The 27,484-nt window shown below is 45.7% G+C and overlaps 1 protein-coding gene across 5 annotated transcripts; it reads right to left on the reverse strand.

Annotated features, from left to right (window-relative positions):
* Positions 1 to 318: 318 nt before the first annotated feature.
* On the reverse strand, positions 319 to 25,768 carry znf512b (zinc finger protein 512B). Of its 5 annotated transcripts, none has more exons than XM_062459059.1 (18): positions 25,320 to 25,768; positions 24,706 to 24,920; positions 23,084 to 23,215; positions 15,197 to 15,276; positions 14,768 to 14,896; positions 14,445 to 14,617; positions 13,892 to 14,340; positions 13,619 to 13,690; positions 12,838 to 12,969; positions 12,337 to 12,452; positions 8,951 to 9,043; positions 6,861 to 6,959; positions 5,985 to 6,239; positions 5,587 to 5,898; positions 5,090 to 5,191; positions 4,872 to 4,934; positions 4,460 to 4,558; positions 319 to 4,242 (listed from the first exon to the last, which is right to left on the reverse strand). In XM_062459059.1, the coding sequence occupies exons 3-18, from the start codon at positions 23,211 to 23,213 to the stop codon at positions 3,904 to 3,906; spliced, it is 2,643 nt and encodes an 880-aa protein (XP_062315043.1). In that variant the 5' UTR covers positions 23,214 to 23,215; positions 24,706 to 24,920; positions 25,320 to 25,768; the 3' UTR covers positions 319 to 3,903. The 5 variants fall into 5 exon arrangements, with proteins under 5 accessions (XP_062315043.1, XP_062315041.1, XP_062315042.1 ...); XM_062459057.1 differs by having other exon boundaries at positions 12,337 to 12,464; positions 25,383 to 25,765; XM_062459058.1 differs by having other exon boundaries at positions 12,337 to 12,464; positions 24,706 to 24,861; positions 25,320 to 25,765.
* Between the last annotated feature and the right edge of the window lie 1,716 nt (positions 25,769 to 27,484).

Below are 27,484 nucleotides of genomic sequence, written 5' to 3' on the forward strand. Positions count from 1 at the left end.
CGATCTGTACGCATATTCATATATGGTTACACTCAACACAGCGTTCATGATGTCATGCATTCCAGACACTAGCCACGTGTAAATGGCAAATACGCATAGTCATAAACCCTTAGAAGGCAGCATGATAAACTGACAAATGTACTTTTGCCTATTTATTTTCAATGGGGTTATCGTTATTACTGTCCATAGTTACCCCCACGTAATACTATGGGTAATATCTATCTAGTCTATTTGTCATGAATGAAAGCATTTGCCTGTAAATTAGGTTCAGATTATAACTATTTATGTAATGATATAAATTCATAGCATGATCACAAACTTAGTCAACAACATTTTAATTCATTAGTTGAGGGATAATAATGCACAGGTAATACAACAATTTGGAAAAATTGTAACAGTTCAGAATCAGAGGAGTGACGCCTCCCTTCTTAGATAAATAGCTTCATGTCACCTCAGCCCAGACATTATGTCACCTAGGTTCTTACTCTATTTTCTTCCTAGTTTCCATATACTAACAGTTTAACCCACATTTCTATTGAATGGGAGGGTCTCATTTTACAGTTCATTTTAGGTGACATAAAAATCTGATTATATTGTATTGCAAAACAGTACATTTTCAAAATAAGAGACATCAGAAGCCCGTTGAAATCCAGAACACAGACCTTCAGAAGGGGAAGGAACATTGCTGAAAAAGGGAAGACACATCTGCCTATGGACTCCCCAGGTACAAAAGTCACACCACACACAGCCCAGGTCACTAGAAAGCTCCAACAACACTCCTAATTCAAGCCTATTTCATGGGATAGTAAGTGCACTAAATACAGAAACACACACACACACACACTTCCCAGTCCCATGTTGAGTAGATATTAAAGGACACTCTCGATTTGTTTGTCCACGTATTCTGAAAATCTCAATTAATATTAATGTGCATCATCAAAATTGTTAAAACAACAGTGTCAACACATGACCTATTGTTTATGGACTACAAATCTAATGTTTTTGTACTTTTTTGATTTCAGAAAAAAACATTATCAAAGCAAACAAAGGTATGGGGTGTGAAAAAGTGCTGTTAAATTTAGAAATAACTCTATATTGAAACATTAGCAAGCCAACAAAACCAACAAATTATGGTGTATTGCTGTATTCTAAACATATTGGTGCAGTTAGCTGGTACTGCAGGATATGTGTTTTCCACATGATCTAGGAAGACAGATAGTAAAGGGCAAGATCAAATATGAAACATTCACCATGGTAAGCAGTGCTAAACTATCCTATTGCAACACCAAAGCTTGCTGGATAAACAACGTTCAATATGACAAACCGATCAAACAAGTGACAAGCAACTCATGAATTCAAACTGTGCTAAATTCAACACTTGACTAGGATCTCTTACTGTTCTTGATATCCAGCCTTTATCAAGGTGCTTAATCTTCCAACCTCCATCTCTAGCCCAGAGCTCACAAGGAGAACTAATACTGAGAAGCTCAAAGTACCAGTTAGCACTCATCTATTGTTTGTAGACCAGCCATCCAACCTGGACACAAGGAACACAAGGCTTTCCCACAATGGTAGCAAGAGACAGAAAGAGAGATGTCATCATAACAGAGAGCCAATAGCACTCTGAGCCCCCTCCCTCAATTAATCTTAAACAGAGTTCAATCTGAATGATTCCTGACTATGTGGATGCATCCTGTGGAAAATGGTGACACGTACATCTGATTGGAATGACAGAGAATAAGGCCCCTTTGTTCATGATAGGGCCTGTCTGGAAGGAGGCTGAGGCCAGAGGACCCGGAGGACAAACTGAACAGCATGATCTCTCTCTTCAGCAGTCTTTAAGGTAGAGAAGGAGGTAAAGCACCCTTCATATTCTAACATACTTAATTCTCTTCTCAAGTCACATCTATGTACACATTCAAAGCTTTAACTAGGTAATATACACAAGAGATTATAAAATAGATCTGATCTGTCATTTTCAGCCAGGAGATTTTTTGATTCATGGATATACATTGCAAATATAAATCAAATATTGTATGGAATTTATCCTTTGATCAAATTATTACTATAAGAATTTGTTGGTGGATTCAAGTATCTACTTTGAGAATGTACCATAGCTAAAATATGAATTCGCTGATTGCACACAATAGCTTTTTATCATAAATTAAACTACATTTTTCTATTTTCTTTAATCTAAACTAGTAAAGATGAGTCCAACAGCCTCCGATGTGTTGCATTTCTAAGGACCATTATGGCTTAGTGTATTGAGTGAGGTGGTCCTATCTGTTCCAGATTCAACACAGGCCTTGGTTTGAAAATGGGACATAGAAACCTCAATGCTTATTTCTGGATTTCTGGAGACACTGCTGCTGTTTTCAGTTCAGGGGTTATGACCCCCCAGGCTGAAGGTTATGCTTGGACACACTGATCCTAAATCTACACCAAGGGGCCACTGAATGTAAGGTAGGGGTGAAAGATTAGCAGTGCTTGTTAAGTGCAAAAGGACATAAGGGGACTGGCAAGAGGTTTGGGTTTAAAGTGCAAGACATTAGCATTTTAACGACCAGGTGTAGGTCAATACACGTAATAACATCTAAATCTTCATTAGCTTTGTTTTTTTTTGTTAAAAGATTATCATCCTTAAACTTTCTATAAAAGACATTTGCTCTATTTTATCAACTCTTTCAAGCAAAAGCATCTTTGACTTTTTCACGCTTCACTTCAACCTTGAGTTCAAAATTGTGGTAACTTAGTTGATTGTGCTGCACACCCCCCTCTCCACTACATATTCATTATTTAGTCATTACAGTGCTATTCCAAAGACAGAAATAAGCAGTTAATGTAGAATAAGGGATTGGAACTTTTTTCCATGTGTACTAGTGCCATTCTGGGTAATGTGCTAGCATACATACACTTATTTTGTGGATATTCTATTGACACACGTTAAACAACCCTAAGTGTACATCTTGTGCCTTGTGAATAATCACCAATGTGAAATTGGATGAAGTCTCACACAATCATGTTAAGATGCTCCCAAGAGATTTCAGTGAAAATGATAATATAAAAAACAAAATCCTAGTTTCAGCCAAAGTTTCAAACATTTTAGCTATAAATCCAGGGCACAATGCACAGAAAAGCCTTTGAAGTACCACACTATGTTAAAGTTTGTCTGTTAACAGAAAGGCAAAGAAAAAATAAGGCCAACAAAGATAGAAAAACAACATCATATTGCACAGTGGCAGGCTGTTTGTTAAAGGGTTTCTACTTAAACTTCCAGCTGCCACAATGAAAAATAACAATGAGGAAAAACACATTGCAAATGAGTCAGGATTCAGTTAGACTTTCCTGTCTTGGAAATAACTTTGATTATATTTATATATAGAGATAGAGATATAGATATAGATATTGTATATATACACAGTACATTATATCCGTGGAAAAAACACTAGCAGTAAATGACCTCACCATGCTAATAGAATATCCTTGTAAAACCTCTCAAACACAACATGAACCTACATACATGTAGAGAGAATTACGCTAAAGTCAATTGAAATACTACTTTTGCTTCAAATATGCTATTCATATAGAAATCAGGATTTTAACTTTGATTACAACTAACCCCAGACATGAGTAGAGGAAAACAAATTAACCTTAACAATGGAATGAAGAGAAATAATGAATACTGTTGAATGTCCGGATATGCCAGTAGACACAGAAACCATACAGGGTTTAAACGCAAAGATCAGAGTGAAATGTAACACATTAACTTATTAGTTAGCTTGTTTAGGGTGGTTTTAGTTTCCTTCTCTGTCCCCAATCCTTGTGTCTTACAGTATGTAATGTCTTTGAGCTTACTGGAGCAATGCTGATAGATTCCGGGCCCCTGGTTCACTGGGAGCCAAGCTACTCTGAAGGGGTCACCTTCTTGGGTTTACCCCGCCTAGTGGCAGGCGGGTTGGGGTGTCTGTTCAGTGTGGGGCTCCCCTTGTCTGTGGAGGCCAGGGTCTGAGTGGGGGTCGGTGTTGGGGTGGAGGCATGAGTGAGGGTAGATGTTGAGTTTTGGGTGGTGCTGGGGGGAGTCTTTGTTTGAACAGCAGCTGCCTCAGGGGGGCGCTCTTTGGGCTTGCGGCCTCTCTTCTTGCCGGCGGTGGCTCCGTTCTTCACCTCCATCTTGATTCCATTGCTCTCTGGAGTTTTGGCCTTATTTGTGATGACCATGTGACTTGCAGCCCGGAACCAGTTCTGAGAGGCAGAACATGGGAAATGGAGAGGGAGAGCAAGAGAGGGCACATGCAACAAGGGGTAAAAAGAACAAAGGCAGAGGTTAATAGGTGTATATGGAATAGACTGAGTTGTGGGTGGGTGAAGTGCACACATACCGTACTAGAAAATATACTTACTGGTTTTGGATTTACACTTACCAGTGTACAGTACCTAAGTGAAAGTGTTCCTGACCTACCTGTGAGTGTGTCTTGCTGATGTGATACTTGACACCACTCTCTGAGCTGAACTCCTTCTGGCAGATCAAACAGGTGTACTTCCCCACATCGCCCCCTCCCTGCAGCATGCAGAAACACACCCAGGTGATGCCAACATAACAAAGACGAGAGGGCATCAAAACACACTGCTCTGATGTCACGTCCCATGATTCTAGATCCTTTCCATAAGCCGACACATGATCTGTTCATCCTGGTGATGTGGTGACTGTTGTATGCCCTCTAATAAGTTAAGCAGTGCATCTCCACTATTGCTCTAAGCCAAAAAGCATTTTCCAATCTGTACAGGATAGAGAGGTGGGAGCTTCGGTAGGACAGGACGGCAACATCAATGGCATCAGTCAGGTGAAACCTGCATGTCGTTGTGGACCATACCTTGTTACAGTTTGCTAAGTGGGCTTTTAGTCCAGACACACTGGAGTAGACAGCTTCACAGCTCTAAAACAGAGAGGAACAAGAACTTAGCCACTACTGTACTCTCCTCATTCTCAGTGTTCTCAATAGTATGATTCACTGCACTCTGAACTGGGTGGCAGTGTGCCATCTAACATCAAATGCATCGTTAAATCCAACTAGTTGGTTGGAGGTCTTACTCCGTTGGTGCAGCATATGAAGCCCTTCTCCTTGACTTCATTCTTCCAGTCCTCCAGCAGCTTGGGACTGAAGTTGGGAAGGCCAGGACGTGTGTAGTTCAGCTGGTTGGAGAGTTAAGGGGAAATAGATACATTTACAAGTGTGTGTGTGTGTGTGTGTGTGCGTGTATTTGTGTTACTTTGTGTTTGCATGCCATATGTTTACCCTAGTCAAGCTATGATGTTGAGAAGTTTTCTCTGATGTGGTTCATGGTGTGTAAATAAATAAGAGTTTGTGTGCATTCATGTGTGTGTTTGTGTGTGTTTGTCATTCTCCTGATAAAATCCAACCTCTTTTGATGTCAAGGACCAGGTGGTGCTGGGATATTTGTTTTAATATTTGTGTGTGGGTGTGTTTGTGTGTTTTTCACCTTTATGTCTACTGAGAGGTTACCTTTGATGTGTGTGTGTGTGTGTGTGTGCACATGTATGTGTGTTTGGTCTCTGTCGGAGCTTACCCTCTTGCTGTCTGGTACCAGGTCATCTTTGATGCGACGCTTGGTTCCCCAGTCCTTGGCCAGCTCGTCCTCTGCTATCTCCTGGAGGTGGAACACTGCTACCTGGGCAGACCGCCGGCGCACCCTGCCACTGGGGGTCCGCTCAAAGTCCTCCCCGAGACCCTCACCTTCCCTTTCTCTTCCCCTCTCCCTCTCCCTGACCTCCCTGTCTCGCTCCTTCCCTCGCCCAGCAGGCCTCTGTGGCCATTCCTCCCTCCTCTCCGTCTGGCTCGGCTCTCTTCTTCCCGCCAGCGGAGCTTCCTCTGGGCTTACCTGGAGGACAGGGAGAGCACACCGGTCAGGGCCCTGGAGGAGAAGCTCTCCAGCCAGTCCCAGCCTGAACCCTGTGGGATCCTTACCCTGTCTCTGCCTGTGCTGTTGGAGGTGGCGTTGTTGTTGGTGGTGGGCGTGGCCGTGGGAGGGGTGGCGCTGGTGGTGGCTGTGGTTGGAGGGTGTTCGGTGCGGAGATGGTAGTCCCTGCCTGCCTTGGAGCGGTAGGTCTTGCCACAGTGCTGACACAGGAACACAGGCTTGTCCTCCTCAGACAGCTCCCTGCCACAGCGCTTCTGGTGGTACTGGTAGCCCATCAGGCTGGAGAAGTGGGCCGAGCATCCCTGTGTATGTGTGTGTGTGGTGGGGGGATAACATGGAAAATAAGGAGACACATTCAATTGGAAATCAGGTTAGTGGAACACAGCAAAATCTGATGGAAAACGATCTTTGTGTTTTTTGTGGCTGGGAGATATCGAGGAGACGAAAATGGTGAGTATGAAGTATGATGAAGTGTCTTTCTGAGAGTCTGCTTTCAGCCTCTCTCTTCTCTTCTCTGTCATTTTTTTTGCACTAGAGCGTGAGTAATTGGAAACAGAGTGTTGATGTGGGCTCGGGCATCATGACAAGAGAGAGGGAAATGAAAATAAGGAGAGAAAGAGAGATGTGTAAGAGTGTAAGAGACATGAAGAGAGGGACAGAATGGTTTAGTGGATGAGATGCGGTGAGGGATGGAAAGACGGGAGACATAAGGTAGAGAGAGGAGGGGGGGGGGTAATTGGCAAGACTGGCTGGCAAAGAGAAAGATAAACAAATCAAGTAAAAAAACAGAGATACTGAAGATAAAAGGTAAAGAAGGGGGTAGTGGAGAATGGGAAAGAAAGAGAGGTTAAAGAGAGATTAAAAAGATGAGAGAGAAAGATCGAGAGAGAGAAGAAAAGACAGAAAAGGAGGAGAGTACATACCTCACTAGAACACTTGATTCGACCCATCTGTTTGAGCACTCTGCGCAGCCTCTCTCTCTCCTCCTGCTCGTCCCCCGTCTGGCCTTCACTCCCCGAGGGCTGAGGGGGAACAAACACAGCGTTGCACCAGTGTGTCCCCACAAAACACCTCCCCCTCCCTACTAAAGACCCAGCTCCCAAAAATTTGTTTACCATCTATGATGCTCACAACTTGCCAGAATCATTAAATGGTTTCATGGTGAGGCTCTTACTCAAGGCATGTTTATGACAACTGTCAAACTAATGTTTTCACTGAGGCGTTTACCAGTGCCAAACACCAACTCTGATCAGAATAACAGCTGACGGGGTTGCCAGGGGGAACACGGGAGGAGGGAGGTACAGAGAAAAGGGTGATCCCTGGCTGGATCTCAATATGCTCTGCTGGCCTCCTCTCCTGGTATGTTTGTGTATCAGTGCAGATAGCAGAAAGGAGACAGGGAGGAAAGCACTCCAGATAATTGAGATGCAGCGGTAGTGTGTGAGGAAGAGATGAGATAGCAGCCCAGAGGACCCTCTATACCCAAAGTAAATCATGTCACGCTCAGACCCGCAGGCAACAGAACAGACACTTCCAGCAGCCTTTAATTTAGCTAGGCAGAGTAAAGGAAAAAAACACAAACATGTATTTTTAAATCTTTATCAGCAAGAGAGAGTGCAGCGCATAAGGAAGGGAACAAAGTGGAGAAAGAGTAAAACCAGAGATAGTGCCAGAGATAAATAGGAGAGAGAGATACAGGGAAGGAGAGAGAGTTGGGGCAGAGAGAGAATATGTAAGAGACTGAAAGAGTGAGAGAAAGAGACATGGGAGAGATGTACATGGCGAGAATGATTAAAGGAAAGAGAGATGGAAAGATACAGAGGTTGGGGTAGTGAGAGATAGAAGAGAGGGGTATCATAGAAGAGTCGGTGGCAGCAAGGTCAAACCCAGCAGGTGACCTCTGTCCTTCTGTCATCCTGCTGAGGTTTCCCACGCTGCACTGAGGCTCGACCATGTGACTAGAGGACACACTGGGCACAGATTATCAGCAACAACACCTCTGAGTACGGTGGTTAAAGGACAACCAGCCTTGATTAAACTTTGTTTCCCAAAATGAAGGAAGTTTTTCTGAGGTCTAGACTTTCAAATGGCTGGCAACAAAGTTTATTTTAACATCCCAAGACAGTTTAATCTAGCAGTTCTGGGTGGGTCAGTATTCATAAAGGATTGGTGACTATGGTTCTAGAACGCACACTGTTGTGTCTCCTCTACTGCAAGCCAGCAGAGCAGCCAGTAAGGTCATAGGACAATAAGCCCAGAATGAAGAAAAATTAGATATCTCCAACAGCTTTTTCACCTCTACGTACAACATAAATCATCTCCATAACGGTATCTGCTACTGTTTGATAGTACACACACACACACACTCTCACGCACACACATCCACACACACTCTCACGCATGAACACACACACAAAACAAACTCGAGTTTGGTCCACGCAAGTCCATTAATCTTTCATGATACTTTTGAAACAGCCAATGGTGAATAATTCAACCATCTTCATTAGAGAAGCATCAAGCTAATGCAGGAGAGGCATGCTAATATCCTAATGAAGCTCCTTGCTGCAGATTATACACAGCTTCCAATAGAAGAGGAGAACGCCCTCGACAAGCATATCAATCACGTGTTCATCTGTGCCAAAGAGCATCACCCTGGAGAGGATGCTTCTGTCTGCAGGACCACACAGCCAGCAGCAGGCCTGCTCTCTGGAGCTTTCTCTTCATGTTGGTCTGCAGACTGAGTCTGAACCCAGCCAGCTCTGGTGTCTGCTGGTAGAATCCCTCTACTGGGGACTGGGTCAGTGTGTCAGTATTGAAACTGGACCCATCTGACCCACATAGACCCTGTCCTAAATCAGACCCTGGACTAGATTTGAAAGTCAATGTTCAAGGATCAACATCAAGACCTTTCACCTAGTGTCCACTACTGGCAGACAACTGCAGTCCCAACTATAGACAGCCAACCATGAATGTGAATGTATGAGTGTGTTTACATTTGTGTGTGCGTGAGTACCTTGGTGCTGTGTTCAGCCATCATGTGGTAGTTGAGACCGGCCTTGGACCTGAACTGTTTCTGGCACTGTTGGCACTTCAGGGCGTCTTGGAGCTGTAGGGGTGAAAGGTCACACAGGTCACAGAGAGGTCAGACAAAGTCTGCTTTCTGCCCTAGTTTCTCCTGAGGGTAATCTTTATCTGAACATCTTCACAACAGTGGTTACTGTCTGACAGATACAAAATGATTCATTACAGGAGAGCATGCAGGAGTCTGAGAGGTCCTTCCAGAGAGAGGCCCTACCAGAGAGAGGGCCTACCAGAGAGAGGCCCTACCAGAGAGAAGGCCTACCAGAGAGAGGCCCTACCAGAGAGAGGGCCTACCAGAGAGAGGCCCTACCAGAGAGAGGCCCTACCAGAGAGAGGGCCTACCAGAGAGACGCCCTACCAGAGAGAGGGCCTACCAGAGAGACGCCCTACCAGAGAGAGGGCCTACCAGAGAGACGCCCTACCAGAGAGAGGGCCTACCAGAGAGAGGGCCTACCAGAGAGAGGGCCTACCACAGAGAGGGCCTACCAGAGAGAGGCCCTACCAGAGAGAGTGCCTCCCAGAGAGAGGGCCTCCCACAGAGAGGCCCTACCAGAGAGAGGGCCTCCCAGAGAGAGGGCCTCCCACAGAGAGGCCCTACCAGAGAGAGGGCCTCCCAGAGAGAGGGCCTCCCAACGAGAGGCCCTACCAGAGAGAGGCCCAGTGCTACAGTATTGATCTGAAGGAGAAGGTGTTTTTTTCTGTAAGTGACCCTGATCTAATGAGCTGGTTCTATCACTGTGTAATGGCAGCACTATCACTTTTTATAGAGTCCTACAGACCGCTGGGCCAGGGCTCCATTAAAACCCTCTCCTTTTAATAAGGAGCCTAGAAAGGCACTAACAGGTCTGACCTAAGGACCAATCAGAGGAGCTTTTACTGCTGATTCACATCCACCTGCTATTGATACACTCTCCAATGACCCATTGACTCATCCCCTCTCCTCTGTCTCCATCACCATCACACCCATACAAGGAACAATAGAACACCACACGTTCTACAAGCCGTCCTCCACACCACTTTCCTTGTCTTTCAGATCAGAGCACACAAGGTACTTTAGAGGGCACCAGGGGGAAGAAGCAGCTTCAGACTATTAAAATGCAACCACAGTATTCTTTGCCCAGATTTCCAATCAATACCCTCTGTCTAAGGGTATTGATCTCCCCTCCGGCAGTGACAGCTAGGGGTCCTCAGAGAGAGGTGTCTAGTCGCATGCCTGAGTCATTCCCGTCCCTGGAGCTGAGGTGAGGGTTATCCAGAAGGCCACAACACCTGGCCAGGGGGAGGGGCTTGAGCTCACGACAGCAGGTGAGAGGGAACACACACACCCTCAACACATTCAACTGGACATTCAGTTGAATGTGTTGAGCCTGCTTTATAATGACATAAAGAGGGATTGGGATTTTGGATGAATTTGGAAAAGTAGTGTTCAGTAGGAACAGATTTTGCGATGACAAGACCATTTGTAATACATTTGCAGAACTCCCTTTATAACATATGGTAAGTTAAGTTAAAATAGAGGCCAGGTCCATTACATTCTTCACTAGTGTGTAAGTGGCACTGAATAGAAAACAGATGAACCACTCAATCAAAAATGAAACTGTGACAACATATGAAATAGGATTTAGGGTGAGTGTTAACTTATGTATGGCGGTTTAGTAAATTCAACAGAGAGTGGGAAATTGTATTTCCTTCTAACTTAAATGAAATGCAGATGTGTTGAAGCTGTCACAGTGGATGATGCTACGTGGCAGCCAGCCACTGTATACTGTACTGTAATCAGCACACCTGAGGTACCACTGTATACTGTACTGTAATCTCCACACCTGAGGTACCACTGTATACCGTACTGTAATCTCCACACCTGAGGAACCACTGTATACTGTACTGTAATCTCCACACCTGAGGTACCACTGTATACTGTACTGTAATCTGCACACCTTAGGTACCACTGTATACCGTACTGTAATCTGCACACCTGAGGTACCACTGTATACTGTACTGTAATCTCCACACCTCAGGTACCACTGTATACTGTACTGTAATCTGCATACCTTAGGTACCACTGTATACCGTACTGTAATCTGCACACCTGAGGTACCACTGTATACTGTACTGTAATCTCCACACCTGAGTTCCCACTGTATACTGTACTGTAATCTGCACACCTGAGGTACCACTGTATACTGTACTGTAATCTGCATACCTTAGGTACCACTGTATACCGTACTGTAATCTCCACACCTGAGTTACCACTGTATACTGTACTGTAATCTCCACACCTCAGGTACCACTGTATAGTGTACTGTAATCTGCATACCTTAGGTACCACTGTATACTGTACTGTAATCTCCACACCTGAGGTACCACTGTATACCGTACTGTAATCTCCACACCTGAGGTACCACTGTATACCGTACTGTAATCTCCACACCTGAGGAACCACTGTATACTGTACTGTAATCTCCACACCTGAGTTACCACTGTAATCTCCACACCTTAGGTACCACTGTATACCGTACTGTAATCTGCCCACCTGAGGTACCACTGTATACCGTACTGTAATCTGCACACCTGAGGTACCACTGTATACTGTACTGTAATCTCCACACCTCAGGTACCACTGTATACTGTACTGTAATCTGCATACCTTAGGTACCACTGTAATCTGCACACCTGAGGTACCACTGTATACTGTACTGTAATCTCCACACCTGAGTTACCACTGTATACTGTACTGTAATCTGCACACCTGAGGTACCACTGTATACTGTACTGTAATCTGCATACTTTAGGTACCACTGTATAGTGTACTGTAATCTCCACACCTGAGTTACCACTGTATACTGTACTGTAATCTCCACACCTCAGGTACCACTGTATAGTGTACTGTAATCTGCATACCTTAGGTACCACTGTATACCGTACTGTAATCTGCACACCTGAGGTACCACTGTATACTGTACAGTAATCTGCACACTTTAGGTACCACTGTATACCGTACTGTAATCTGCACACTTTAGGTACCACTGTATACCATACTGTAATATCTACATCTGAGGTACCACTGTATACCATTTACATTTACATTTAGTCATTTAGCAGACGCTCTTATCCAGAGCGACTTACAGTAAGTACAGGGACATTCCCCCGAGGCAAGTAGGGTGAAGTGCCTTGCCCAAGGACACAACGTCAGTTGGCATGACCGGGAATCGAACTGGCAACCTTCGGATTACTAGCCCGATTCCCTCACCGCTCAGCCAACTGACTCCCTGACTCCCGTATACCGTACTGTAATATCTACATCTGAGGTCCTCTCACCTTCTGGCAGATCTCCATGTGCTTCTTGAGTCCAGGCACCGTCTTCCTGGTGACGATGGAGCAGGTGGGACAGACCACCTGACCACGCTCTGAGATGGCCTGGTGCCACTGGACATCTGGGGGAGGACCTGCCAACCAATCAGTCAATTCATCAAACCGTAACATGGTTGTTTAAGGCACGGGAGGGGAATGGAATCAGTCTGCCTTAATGAATCAGGGTCAAACTACACATGTAGTGTACCAGAGCAAACTAAACATGTGGTGTACCAGAGCAAACTATACATGTAGTGTACCAGAGCAAACTATACATGTGGTGTACCAGAGCAAACTAGACATGGGGTGTACCAGAGCAAACTAAACATGTGGTGTACCAGAGCAAACTAGACATGTGGTGTACCAGAGCAAACTAGACATGGGGTGTACCAGAGCAAACTAGACATGGGGTGTACCAGAGCAAACTAGACATGTGGTGTACCAGAGCAAACTAGACATGTGGTGTACCAGAGCTGAGGGGGGCGGTGTCCCTCCTGGAGGCCGAGGCTGGGGGCTTCCTCTGGGCCTCCTCACTGTGAAGACCTCCTTCTGCCCTCTTCACACGGCCTGCCTTTAGCTTCTCCTCCACCTTGGTCATACCTGCAACAGAGAGAGAGAGAGAGAGAGAGAGAGAGAGAGAGAGAGAGAGAGAGAGAGAGAGAGAGAGAGAGAGAGAGAGAGAGAGAGAGAGAGAGAGAGAGAGAGAGAGAGAGAATCAACAGGAAATAGAAGAACCGCTTGGTCAAAGAGTTCAAACATCTGTGTCAGTGTCATCTTGTGCTTTGTGAATGTGTACAATGTCAGTCATTTAGCTGACAGAGTGTGAATAAGATAAATGTGCGTCCTAGTAGTGTTTGTGTGTGTGTGCGTGTGTGTGTATGTGTGAGTGTATGTGTGTGTGGTGTGCTACAGTATGTCTGGTGTGTGGTGTTGAGTGTGAGTCACTGAGACTTTAGCAGGATATGAAACACCTCTGTATTGCCCAATTAACAGGCCACTACCATCTGTAACACCTGCACAGGGGGATTAATACACAGTCACACACTATGCCTAATGGTATCCATTGCAGTGTTGAAATAGTTCCCCCTACTTCTACTATGAGTGCATTTGTCCCCCTCCAGACGATTAGATGAATCATCAAAGGGAGCTTAATGTAGCCTACTGTAATGAGTCAATATAAATGAGGCATAATCAAAGTGTACAACAGCAACTGTGTCAAAACACAGGTGAGACAAAATGGAAAAGAAACCTTTCAATCCAAATGTTCCTGAGATGGAAGGCTGCTCTCCAGTGAACTTCTTGGGGGTTTTTTGCTTCCGTCCTGGCTCAAGAGGAATACAGAGATCAAGACATGGTCAAACACACATCAACTCGTTCCTAACAGTGCTCCATAGTAGCCTAACTCACTAAGAATGTGTAGTATTTGTTCATTTAGCAGGCACTTTTGTCACTTTGTCACGCAATGTTGTATACCTATGCTTGTGTGCAGTAATGTGTCACCCTCCAGGTGTGGAAATCTTACTGTGCCTCATCCTCTCAGGGTCCTCGTCAGTGAAGGGGGGGGGCAGGCTGCCCCCCTCGCTCTCGCTGCCCCCGGGGGTGACGGGGGAGGAGTCAGAAGACGACAGCTGCTGCTGCGTCTGGTACTGCAGTGCAGCCTGCTGGGAGTGTGAGGTGTGTGAGGTGTGTGAGGTGTGTGAGGTTTGAGAGGTGTGTGAGGTGTGTGAGGTATAAGAGGTGTGCGAGGGGTGTGAGGTTTGAGAGGTGTGTGAGGTGTGAGAGGTGTGCGAGGGGTGTGAGGTGTGCGAGGGGTGTGAGGTGTGTAAGGTGTGCGAGGTGTGTGAGGTGTGTGTGTGCTGTTTCCTCTCTGCTCTCTGGGGGGCCACCTCCCCGTTCTGGGAGGGAGAGGACATTTCATGGGTCTTCTTCACTTTGAAGAACACTGGCGAGGGCGGGCTGTTCTCCAAAGGCCTGGAGAGGAAGACAGCGACAGAGTTGAAGAAACTGAACCGTGAGATCGGATGAGAGAGGTGTAACAGCTGTCTGGAGGTGACGGGAGGCTGACTGCAGGTCACCTTTTCTTGGGGGTGGCCTTGATGGGACTCTTCTGCAGTTTGGACTCTGACTTGGTTTCGGTGGTGACTCTCTCTGGGTGGTTCCACAGCTTGTGCTTCTGCAGGCGGACCTTGGTGGCAAACACAGCCTCGCAGTATGGACAGCCGTGACTCAGCTTCTCTGCTAGGGGAGCCTAGCAGAGGGGAGGCAGGGGAGAGACAAAGGGGAATGAGCAGGGGATGGGATTCCTCTGGATAAAGGAGGGAGGGAAGGAGAGGGGGTTGGGGTGAGGAGTGGGCTGGAGGTTGAGGAGGGTTGAGGGGAGGGGAGGGCCATGTCGTACCCCCTGGCAGCGCTGGTAGTGGTACTTGAGGCCGTAGATGCTGGGGAACTCTAACCAGCAGCCTGAGCTCGGACACTTTACCCTGGAACGCCTCTTAAACTCCTCCTTCCACTGAACCATCATGTGGGACTGCACAGGTGAGAGAGAGAGAGAGAGAGAGAGAGAGACAGAGAGGGTGAGAGAGAGAGAGAGAGACAGACAGAGAGACAGACAGACAGAGAGGGTGAGAGAGAAGCAGAGAAACAGACAGAGAATAGAGAGGGAGAGGGAACATGTTCCGGTAAACACACTGGAAAACACAACACACGTTGCAATAGACAAAACAGACTGTTGGACTGGTGCAGATCCATGATACTGTGTATGTGCAGCACACAGTGGAGCAGGACTGGGACAACACCCACACACTTCAGAGAGGGATCAGGTACTCACAGGGATACTCCTGAGCTCCTGCACTTCTGCTCGAGGACGCCCTTTCTTCTTCCCCTCCACCCGCTCACCACACAGCGGGCCTGGCAGAGAGAGAAGACAGAGAAGAGATGATTTAGAATACAGTATATATGTCATTCCTTTTTTATTTATCACTGTACCCCTGTGCTGAATACTTCACTTCTCATCTGACTTGATCTGGAATGTCTGACATAGTTGTTGTGATCTTAACAACAGAACAACGCTGGCACATTGTTCAATAAAAAAACAGTGCAGGCCCAGTTGTGGTGGCAAGTTAAATAGTGCTCAGCTGTGTGTGTGAGTGTGTGTTTGTGTTTGTGTCAGAGAGAGGCAGTGTGGGTAAAGGCCATTCCCTGAGCAAAATAAATCACCTATAAATCACCACTGCCTACGAACCTCTGACACAGCGCAGAGAGGACACCCTGCCATAGCTGTGGAATCTCCCTCTCTCTCTCCCCCTCTCTCTCACTCTCACACTCTCCCTGATTCACACCCCCTCTCTCTCTCCCCCTCTCTCTCACTCTCACACTCTCTCCCTGATTCACACCCCCTCTCTCTCTCCCCCTCTCTCTCACTCTCACACTCTCTCCCTGATTCACACCCCCTCTCTCTCTCCCCCTCTCTCTCACTCTCACACTCTCTCCCTGATTCAAACCCCCTCTCTCTCCCCCCCTCTCCCTTTCACTTTGTCACTTTTTTTTTCTTCCCTCTTACCAAGTCCCTCTCCTTTAGCACATTATCTCTCCCTCGCTTGCTTTTCTATTCCCTGCTATTTCTCTCTCCCAACTCCTTCTCCCTCTCGCTCTCTCACATCCCACTTGCTCTCTTGTTCCCCCACTCCCTGAGTGAGGAGGACAGGTTGCCTCATTATTGCTCCCTTCTCTGCTACAATTAGATCTGTGCTCCAGCGTCCCTCCACCCCACTGCTCATTGCTGCCACATCACTGCTGCTACGCTGCCCCCCTACCCGGAGAGAGAGGGAGGGCTGGGGGAGGGTACAGAGGCAAGGGGGCGCTGAGAGGACAGGCGGAAGGAGGGGAAAACAGGGGGTGGAGAGGAGAGCGCTCCAATCTAAACAGCAGTACGAACTACAGCTGCTTTCCATCCTCAGACATGACCCCGCCCCTCCCGGTCGCCGTGCGCCAGAGCTTCCTGCCCTTCGTTAATGTGACAGAGCTGGCCGGGCCACAGCAACATGAAGGAGAACAGGGGCTGCTGCTGGTTGCATCCAGCCAGCGGCGTCCGAGCCACAGAGGAAACAGACAGCGTTCTCCAACTCATGTCTGACTCGATGTGATGCTCCAGCAACATGACCTGCGTATGTGTCTCTGTCAGCGTGGTGACACCCCCACCTCCAGTGCTGTACTACCTGTCAGAGGGAGACAGCACAGGGCTGCAGGCTGGTGGAAACCATCTCCTGTCTAGATCAGGGCCTGCCTGCCTGCCTCTGACTGAGGGGATTATGGAAAGGTTAGAGGATTTCTATCCTAAATGAATTGACTTTATGTAATCATTATTCATATGAAAACAGCTCATGTTAGCTAAAGGATTTCCTTCATCTCTGAACATCTCTCTCTCTCATCAGACATGTCTACTAAGGGTGTGTGTGTCTGTGTGTTCTCAAACACTGGTTAGGGATTACACGTAATCTTTAGCTTTCCCTTATGATAATAAACTTGAAGATGAATGGGAAACCAAAAGGTAATCATAAAAAGGTTTATGAAAGACAAGCATACACACATGCACATGAATACACTACAGGCATGCACACACACACACAGAGATATACGCAAACACTACATTAGGATAATGTAATGGTGACATGTTTGCTAACATTCTTTGGGCATAACTTAGAGGCTGTCACACCTAGAGACTCACACACATATAAAATAGCACACACACAATCACTTTGCTAACAGTTGTGGGAGGAGAAGGCTGAGTCTGTAGGGTAGCATGTTACTGTAATATTCTCAAGGCAAATGAGGATTTCTCTATTAAATGTCTGGGTAGCAGCTGGAGAGGTGATTCAGTCAGACGGTGCAGCTCTTGTGCTGAGGAGGAAATTGAGCGTGCATTTTAATTCCTGTCTCAGAAAATAAAGGTCTCTTAAAAAAGGCATAATTAATGAATTCCGCTCTTGGGGAAGATATGTTCCTGTTGCTATGGGAATAATATCCACTTGTCTTAGCTACCACTGTTGGGCCTCTTTGCCGTACATAAACATCCAAAACACACACACACAAACACACACACAGGCATACAGTGCACTCATGCGATATTGTTCATCCACACTCAACATATTTTTTTTATCATTATTGATTAAACTTTCTCAGGTCAAAAAAGAAGAGAGGAGAGTAGATGAGATGAGGGATAAAGAGAAGTGATGAAGTATAACAGAATACAATTAAAAAGGGAAAGTGAACGTACAAAACAAAATACAATAAAAGACAAGTGAAGAAATTAACAGAGTAGGCAGGGCCCAGGAGTGCTGCCAGCTGCTTAATGATCTCAAATAACCCCTGAGCTTGCCTAGCTACGCCTGTGACTGTCTCCCTTACACACACACACTCACACACACACACACACTCACACATGCACACACCCAAACACACAAAGACACACGCGGTAGCAGAGAACAGTCATTTGTTTTCCTCCTAACACACAGGAGCCTTTGTCTCCTTCTGTAAGGTTTGGAAAACAGGCCGATAGTATAGCTCCGTGTCAATGCAACGGTCTTTGAGTTAGACGCCTCAGAACCACAGATTACAAACACACCTACTGTAAATGAATACCATGTTAATACAACCCGCTCCTAGAGCAGCAGCGTTTAGGCATGAGTCTGTTTAAGCGGATCCCAGTCTTGGAGTGTCTGCAACAGCTGGACCCAACAGTTGCCTCTTTCTTCCTCCCCTATTTGGCTGGGCACCATTTTCCTCACACCCCTCCCCTCCTGGTTCTCCCTCTCTCTACAGGCTCTGACAACACGTTTTCACCCGTCAACTTTATTTGACTGTTTTCCGCCTGTAAACTGTTCTCTCTGACATAGTATTTTCTCTCTATCTCTCACTTCCTTTTTTCCCCTCTCTCTCAAATTTGATCCCACTCCTCAGCCTGTTCATCTTCTCTCTCTCTCTCTCTCTCTCTCTCTCTCTCTCTCTCTCTCTCTCTCTCTCTCTCTCTCTCTCTCTCTCTCTCTCTCAGACACACACACACACAAAGGCACACACATTCCTCTCTCTGCATATGTCTTCATAATCCCTTCTCTCTCCCATCTCTCCCACTCCTGCCAGACTCCAGACATGAACTGTAGGAAGCAGACAGGAGGAACATCTTTAAACGCTGCTGCTCACACACACAAACACTCCAGGTAACCCAGACACATTCGTTTTCCTTTTCTCTCTGTATCACACACCTCCATTCATACACGCACTTACAGACACACAAACACACACACACACAAAAGAGATTTACTTCTGCATTCAAAAGCACAACATGCACAACAGGACTTTCGCTATGAGCCCAGAAACCCCACACAGCTCAACGGTGGGGATATCAGTTTACCAGCTAGGCTAAACCGCAATTAAAACAGCAGAATCAACAGAAAACCCAACACACATACAGTTCTGCTGCATTATCTGGAGACTAACACAGTCCTGCATTCTAGGCCTTGCATTGATTCCAGAACATACAGTATATCAGTGTCTCGAGCACCACTTGCACACATGTCTGCTCTGGAGCATATCAGCCCAGTTGGCCCAAAGCCAAGCTGTTTGCTGTCATCCAATCATAGTACTGCATCTCTGGCAGAGTGTTCACATGTGACAGGATCCCTCACTCAATAGTCGTTCATACCAAAAAACACATGAAACCTTTAAATTCATGTCTTACTGTGAATCGTATCTCGGAATATGGACTGCCATACTGCATTTGTACAAAAGAAAGCTACAGTTTGCATGCAGACACACACACACACACACCTCTGAGAAGAAGACACAGGGCGCTAGCTCCAACTGTGCAGTGTCCTCCTTAGTGACAGTGACTCACAAACACAGTCCGCTTCCCCTCCTCCTCCACGTCCACCACTCCCCCCCACCCCACAAAATCTCCACATCACAAATCTAGCCTGCCAACTAAAGGTGTGACAGGATGACAAAACGCTTCCATACCCACACGCCAGCAGTAGAGAAACTCACAACAATTCAACAATTCAATTTCACCCCAAAACAAACATTACCGATCTATAACTCGTATTGATCGTAGCCCTGTATCCTCACCACAGAAGGGCTTCAGAGGCCAAGGACATAAACACAACCACGACTGCCTTGGAGGGACAGGGGTGATCGAGAGAGACAGAGAGAACGAGAGAGACAATGTAGGCCCTATGAATCAGTGCTGCTGCTCACAAGGTCTCTAAGTACTGAGGGGGGAAGAGGACAGGGAGAGAGGGGAAGAGGGAGAGAGAAAGATAGAGGGCGGAAGAGAGACAGAGGGTGACAAGGAGGACAGAGAGAGGGAGAAAGAGAAAGGTGGGTTACAGTGTAGAGGGGAAGGAGGGTGATGCTGCAGAACCGAGGGGGGATTTAAAGAGTGAGGGAGGAGGGAAGTGAGTGACAGTTTGCTGGAGAGTGGGTGGGTTAAGAGAGCTGAGACACGGCTGTGTGTGTGTGTGAGAGAGAGAGAGAGAGAGAGAGAGAGAGAGAGAGAGAGAGAGAGAGAGACAGAGAGAGAGAGAGAGAGAGAGAGAGAGAGAGAGAGAGTGAGAGAGAGAGAGAGAGAGAGAGAGAGAGATGTTGAAACAAAGATGCAGGGTCAGCAGATGGAGTCTAGTTGGTGGGTCTGAGAGGAGGGTCCACACTGCCTGTAGCCTGATATCTGAGACCTGCAGGTGCACACACACACACACACACATGCATGCACACACACACATGCATACACCCGTGCACAAAAACACACATGCACACAAATGCGTACGCGCACCTATATCACATATAAAACAAGTGCTCACGTTCAAACACAAGCATTCACACAGGCCTGCCCAAGCAAACACACAGAGACCCCTTTCCTGTATCCAGTCCTCTGCATGCTGACATAGACAGGGCCTGCCACATCCCTGGTCCAACACTTCCTCTACGCAGGGAGCGCCAGACGGCCATGCTGTCTTCCTGGGACACTGTGGAGTACTGCACCATTTTACATAGAGCACTCAGCAAATCAACAAAGGTCCCAGCCAAACACTTTATACCCTGCTTTATTACCACAATGCAAGATGGTGGGAGGGGTGTGTGGGTGGACCCGTATTGGTACATCTTTTTAGAAACGACATTCCCAGAAATATGAAACTAGCTCCTGGAATCGGAAATGTAGCTCTGGTGTTGCTATTATTTTAAGAGGCTGAAACCCTTCCATTACCAAACAAACTAATGTATAGGGCATATGCACACACACACACTCACTCACTCACTCACACACTTACACACACATGCTTATTGACCAAAGCCATTCCTAGTAGCTCTCAAGCCTGGCAGTGAGACAAGCTTAACCACACCACTGTACAGTAAGAAGCCATGCTGCTCTAGTTGTAGCAGGAAGCCCATTCCCAGGCTCTGTTTACACGCATAAGTAAGAAGGAAACAACTGGGACAACAATGGAGTCCATGGAAAGCCCCCCTCTGTTTTCTACTAAGTGCTGTTTGATGATAACTTGATCCTCCACGTCTCAGGAGTGGAGAGAGCAGTCACAGGAGGGAGAGCACAGTCTGAGGGGACCAGCAGAAACTGAGGGGCTTTCCTGCGAGACAGGTGAAAGGAGTGCAGCAGTGTGCAGGCTGGGTGGCAGGTCGTCCCAGCCCCCAGGTGCTGCTGGAAGGATCCAAGCTGCCTTGGCCTCAGTCTGAGAGGCAGCAGAGCACCAGGTCCAGACTGAGCTACAGCAACCTCAGGCTGGCTGGGATGAACGCTCTCTAGCATCCCCCTCATGATCACCTTCAAGTAGAACATTGCTGCTGACTAGCTCCTTAATTACGGGACCTGTAAACACTTGTGGAAGATGAGAGGACTATCTTTGGTATATGGTGAAAGCTGAGGTATTCTAGGCTCGCCTGGGAGAGGAGAGCACCAGTGTGCTGCAGAGGGGAACATCAATAGAAATCCAGTTAAGTGTGTAATGAGGGTCTATGGATCCATTCATCTCCTGACACCTGCTTAACCCTTCAGTTGCACCTCCATCCTGCGGGGGGTGGGGGGGGGGGGGGGTTGAGCTGTGAGGGGGTGGGGGGCACAGGTTCACCTGGCACAGCCAGAGCTCTACACTCGAGTGTACACCACTACCTGAGGCATTGTCACACACAGGTTTAAGCGTGCTACATTTTAAGATACATTGAAGACTCCAGGCAGGTTACCCAGTTTAAGGGATGAGAGAGGCCAACTATCTAACCTTGTGATGTCTAGACAGACCCCAGGTGGCCAACTGTAAGGTAAGATGAAGCCAGCCCTCTACCTATAAAAACTAGAATGAGCTAAACACTCAAAACACGTGCATAAACACAGACACACATGCACACAATGTACATACATTTATGACCACTTAAAAACCTGCACATAGAGAGAGAGAGAGAGAGAGAGAGAGAGAGAGAGAGAGAGAGAGAGAGAGAGAGAGAGAGAGAGAGAGAGAGAGAGAGAGAGAGAGAGCTGAGCTGAGCCAACCACTCAGTCTTATAAAAACTCCAGCCAGCCTCCAGCTGTAGGCCTGCAGCAGGACACCAACAACACAGACAGGCCACATGTGTGGATATCACTGGCATTACTCACTCCCGTCAGCTCCAGCCAAATGTGTTGTCTTCCTCCTCCTCCTGACTAGTGTTTCAACCCCTCCCTCCCTCCAACTGTATTCACACTGGCTTTCAGTGCTGGGAGAAAACCAGGGCTGGAGCCCAATAACAACGTAGCACACTAATTTGAGCCTGACTGATTTATAAGCCACTGTTTAGTGTGTTATAAAGAAGAAATCTATAAAACTGTGGATTCTGAGAGCCTGACTAACTGTCAGTCAAATATTGAGTATGTCACTGTTACTATATATCCACCAAAGAATAATTTACTGTGTAGACGAACAAAGTGCATTCTACTGTACATTTAGAGATAAAATAAATGTTTGAGTGGGCTATAGAAAAGAGTTAACCGCATGAGAAAACCCTCCCCACCACCCCCACACCCTTGCAGTAAGAACTAACAAGGAGCATGAATGCACACACACATACACAAAAAAACAAACACAAAGACAATGGCTACACATCTCCCACCCTACACACCAAGTTGACTATTAACTGGAACATCTAGAGCTGGAATGCGCTGGCGTAAGCATCTTTTAGCAAGCAAAACAACTGGGTCATATTAAAACAGGAAAATGTTCCAAGTCTGCCTTATTTCATAAAAGAAGTCATGATGATAAGTTGGTTATTGGATTAGAACAAAAATTCCACTGTGCAGTCTTCACAAACAAAGTATTGTTCTCAATCCATATGGCTTGTTTTATCACTTGAATCTATGCAAATAGTTATTTGTTAGCTTGGGTTTCTCACTTGTGCTGTGGATGAGACATTCTACACCAAGTCCCATAATTTCCAGGATCTTAATTTAGCTGTATTGACAACAGTAGTACTACTGTGTATCTAGGCTCTAGGCCTCACAGAGAGGATGCAGAGGAACAAGCATCGTAAAAAGAACTCAGCCAAAGACAAGAACACAAACTTCCACAGTTGTAACAGATCTCTTGTTTCTAACTACTGACATTGTTGCCTCTGTCTTTTATTGCTGTAGTTCTGCACTTCTGTGTGGTTCTCTATGGTTTCACTGTGGTTCTGAGGTACTTACCATGTTTGTTGTTCTCCGGGCCTGCTGTGGTCCTGGCAGCCTCCTGGGGGTGGGCCTGCTTAGGAGGGCGACCCCTGGGCAACCCCCCAGTGGTTAGCTTCCCTAGTCTGGGGCCACTAGGAGTCTCCATGTCTGTAGGTAGGGGGCGGTGGTTCAAGATTACAGATGCATAAGTGTCATTGTGCAACACTGACTCTCAATCAATTACTACACCAACTGTATCCACTGCACCACCAATCCCTGTTTCCAATGCTGTTATAAGTCCCAGCTGCTACAGCAGAGTGGCTGCTTTCAGCCAGGATAGTTGCTTGAGGTTATACCAGTCAACGCAAACACATCATTTTGAGTTGTAATGAGGGTGTGACCTTCACCATGTCTCGTTTAAAAATCAATACGTTCATTTACACACAAACTCTATAGTCCTCCAATTAGAGCGAAGGGGAGTAATTTAATCATAATTGAGAAAGAGTAAGGGAGAGGAAGAGAGTGTGAAAGAGAAAGGGAGGGGACGGGAGAGAACAAGAGTGAGAGAAAAAACTAAATGTCGGTTGAGGCCATTTGCAGTATGCAAGTGACTTTCCCTCACACACTGGCCAAGTCACATGCCGGCTCCAGTCATCAAACTGCATTCTTTACAGGATGGAAAGTCTCTTTACAGCAACATTCCAATGCATCTACCACCACAGTAAGCCCCCTGGGCTCAGGCTATATCCTGGGCCTCCATAAGTAAGTCATGTCTGTGGCATGGGTCTGGCCATCACTCCAGCATGGCAGTTTGGCGTAGTATGGACAGCCTAATGGATTATGGCTGACAATGGCTAATTATGATAAGTGGGATTGATTACAAGACCATCATGCTTTCTCTTAGCGTACATTCATGTCACTCTGCTAATTAATTACAATACCGCACAAAGGTTCTTTTATTTGAGGCCTCTCAGGATCTGTTTACATGCAATGATATGCATTTCAATTTGAGTGTTGATGGTTAGATAGTATATAGTTTCACAGATAGCATTAGTATCAAAAAGTGAAATACGTGAATATTTTCAATGATACAATTACAGTGCACAATGTGGAGCTCTCATAGAATATGGTTTATAGATGGTTTATCCCACATACTGCCACTACAGTTTGTCCAGTGTGATCCATGTGTGAGAGAGCAGAAATGTCTGACACATGCTGACAGAGCTAACTAGTGTTGTCCAGCTGTCCTGTTACTAGATGCAGGTCTTCACATTACTGTTTATTTCTTCATGTATTTCATAAACCCTGTATATTCTAAACGCAACTTTTAGCTATATGTCAGAAAATCATAACAGACTGAGTCACCTTTTTAATGGAGGAAAATACTGAGAAAGCTTCGCTATTTCAGGAATGTATCAACTACACACAAAACACCAAAGTGCATGAAAATGAAAGAACACATGACTTGCTGCTCTATACAACCCGATTCAACCTGCACAGTAGCCTACAACCAAAAGCGTCGCCTAACTGCTGTTCGAAATGTGTAAATTGTATAGTTATTGACTTCACTCTTACTGTTACATTGTTGCGTCCCGACTACAATTTTTGTGACTAATACGTTAGACTTGTCTTTTTGACTTCCAGAAGGCCACACCTACCTTGAATATCGGGAGTCACCCTGCACGAGCGGCCGGGTGGCCTGGGTCACCCACGTGGGGGTCAGGCAGTAGGCTTCACCTCGCGCGGTAGGCGACTTTACCGATGTTACATGGCAATCACACCTGCCGTTCGTTCTGCCGTGGCGTGCGGTCAGACTGGGGATTCAAGGCAGACAGACAGTTGTCACGGCCGTTAACCACACGCTGATCCCCCGCTGTGAATCCGAGAGGAGGAAGAGGAGGGTGTGATAAAGAAGAAAATGTAATATTTTATAATCCAGGACAGTTTCACCTTATTCCAAGCCTCCAGTTGCCCCCTCTCCTGTTTTAACACGTATACCCCGAGACACTTCTTCAAGCTCAATCGTCTTGATATAGACTCAAGAAATATCAATAATAGGCAGTAAAAACAGACATGTCTCCGACTCCTTGAAGAAAATATTAGAATACAAGAAGGTTTTATATAGGCAGTGAAGCAAAATGGCGACTTTAATACGAAGGAGGAGTAAAAAAAATCCTTGCGCTGGCTGGAGCTAAAGGGAGGCACAAAAATATGTTTAGTGCAGAAATTTCGACAGCTGCAAGAGAGTTGGTTAGAGTAAAAGGAAACAAACCGGTGGAAAAGGAACGGAAACCTTCAATCTCGGTCGCTTTCCGTGCCGTGTCTGGTTCCTTACCTCGGGATTATTTCGTTTTTTTTTTTATACGGATATTATCTTCGCAGCCGTGTACAGTAATACTGTAATGTGTGTTGGGTCATGCGCGTATCCACTCCACCTTTGACAGTTGCAACTACAGTCTTGAGGCAACTTACAAACTCTCGCGTTATTATTATTTTTATCGAGCAAATATTATTAGGGTTTCTGCCTAATAAACCTGATACAAAACCGTTTCATGCGGCTCATCCGACGTAACGGCGTTCGTTCATGACGAAAAGGGTTAGGCTGAAGTCCTGAAATCAACCTTACTAATCATTTAAATCTTAACGTTACATTCGGTCCATTATGATTTCGTTAATGGCAGCTTCAGGTAACACATTTTTACAGAGCATGATACTGCCTAATCGCGCGTGGTTGTCGCCATGGGCATTTTGCCAGCTATCAAAAAAGCGAAACTCCTGGTATTGAGATAGGCTGCAGTATTGCTTTAATCGATAATTACTTGGGCATACTTCATGCATATAATGCTCATCATCCGACTGAATAGATGCCTTTGTGACTATATACTGAGAATTTGCCATGCAATTACTGTGCATTTCAAACACCAAGGTCAAGTATATTAAGTTTGAAAGTTACGCTGTGGAGGCTACAGTATAGCCTGTTATTAATCGATTATTATCGCCTTTGATATTATTAGTAATATTGTTATATATAGTGGTGTTAGTAATAATATTATGATGTTTATGAAGATAACAACCATAACAACAATTGCAAAGAAAAACAAATGTGTTGCCTAAAATACTGTCATTGGGATTTTTTTCTTCCTGTCAGCTATAGTTAGTCACAACCACATTTCTACACTAAACACTGTTTAGTATGATATCATTGGATCATTATCACTTAGAGTGGGCTCAGTAAAATCAGTGGGGACCTAAGCTTTGGCTGTTGATTGGTGCCAGTCAGCATGACCTGATATTTCCTATTAGCGGAGATCACACGGAAACAATGATGTCATCAAATGAAGAAGACATTTCTACTTCTATCAGAAGAGGGCAGTGTATGTTCGTTTTATAGCTATTCATACCAAGTGAAGGGTCCACAAGAGTGTCCCGACAACTGTTTTCATCAGTTTTCATGCTTCATGTCTGGAGTTCTCCTATCTCTAAATGCTAAAACCATTATTTAAATATACATCTGACATTGAAGCCATAAAGATGAACGTTTGCCAAAACGATTCCAGTTTAAACACCACTGTGTGGTGTTCTTTCTGATTGACTAATATAATGATAGATTGATTGGTCAATGCTGAATGCTTGCTGTAATTGCAAAGGAATGACAATGACTTCCAGATTCCTCATTACTCTGTGCCAAACCCAGTGTGCAGGCGCTGGTCTTACTTAGCCACTGGAGTGTGCTGTTGTCCCACTGGCTCTTATGCCAGGTGTTCCCTGGAACTGAAATACAATCAGATCATACCATCACATGACTGTGGTATGACATGGTCTCATGGCCTTGTTGGCAGCTGTCCTCAAACTGTTATGATAAAGGTCCCATCTCATTGTGAAAGCTCACGGGAGGATTCATTATGCATTATCCTGTGGACTGAATTGTTTGAATGACAGCTTTACCTTCTGACACCTGCCAGTCCCCTGCAGAGACACTGTCACACCTGAAGTACTGATCCATCTCCCACAAGTCTCCTGGTTGGCGTGTCCTAATGAATGGTTCTAGCACCTTCCTGTTTGACAGGGTATTAATGGTTTTATGGAGCCAGCGATGTGCACAGCCCTCTATGCTGAGGAGGCAGAAGCTTGTTAAATGGATGGTGAACACTGGCAGGTGAATTGGTCTGATCTCTAAGCAGGGGAATGTGAGGCAAAGAAAAGAAGAGAAAGAGATATGGATATGTGCTATTCCTGAGGCCTCCAAACTAGTACAACTTTTTGCCTGGGATTGAAAGAGAGCATGAAAGATAAAAAGAAAGAAAGACAGAAAACCTTGATTAAAATGATTCCCCCTAATTAGTATAAACCACAGTCTTTAACCATCTGCTCAATAGAGAAATGCTCCAGTGATAATAGGAGAGTAACGGCCTGTTGACCAGATCTGTTTACCATGGA

The sequence above is a fragment of the Osmerus eperlanus genome, chromosome 4 (assembly GCF_963692335.1).
Source record: "Osmerus eperlanus chromosome 4, fOsmEpe2.1, whole genome shotgun sequence".
NCBI lineage: Eukaryota > Metazoa > Chordata > Actinopteri > Osmeriformes > Osmeridae > Osmerus > Osmerus eperlanus.

Bases quoted from the DNA above. Each gene is read 5' to 3' on its own strand.
- znf512b (XM_062459057.1), bottom strand. From the start codon at position 23,213: ATGGAGACTCCTAGTGGCCCCAGACTAGGGAAGCTAACCACTGGGGGG. The intron at 14,897-15,196 runs GTGAGTACCTGA...TCACCTGTGCAG, and splicing joins AGGAGCTCAGGAGTATCCCT to TCCCACATGATGGTTCAGTG. The intron at 6,960-8,950 runs GTACTCACGCAC...GTTCCCCCTCAG, and splicing joins TGGCTGAACACAGCACCAAG to CCCTCGGGGAGTGAAGGCCA.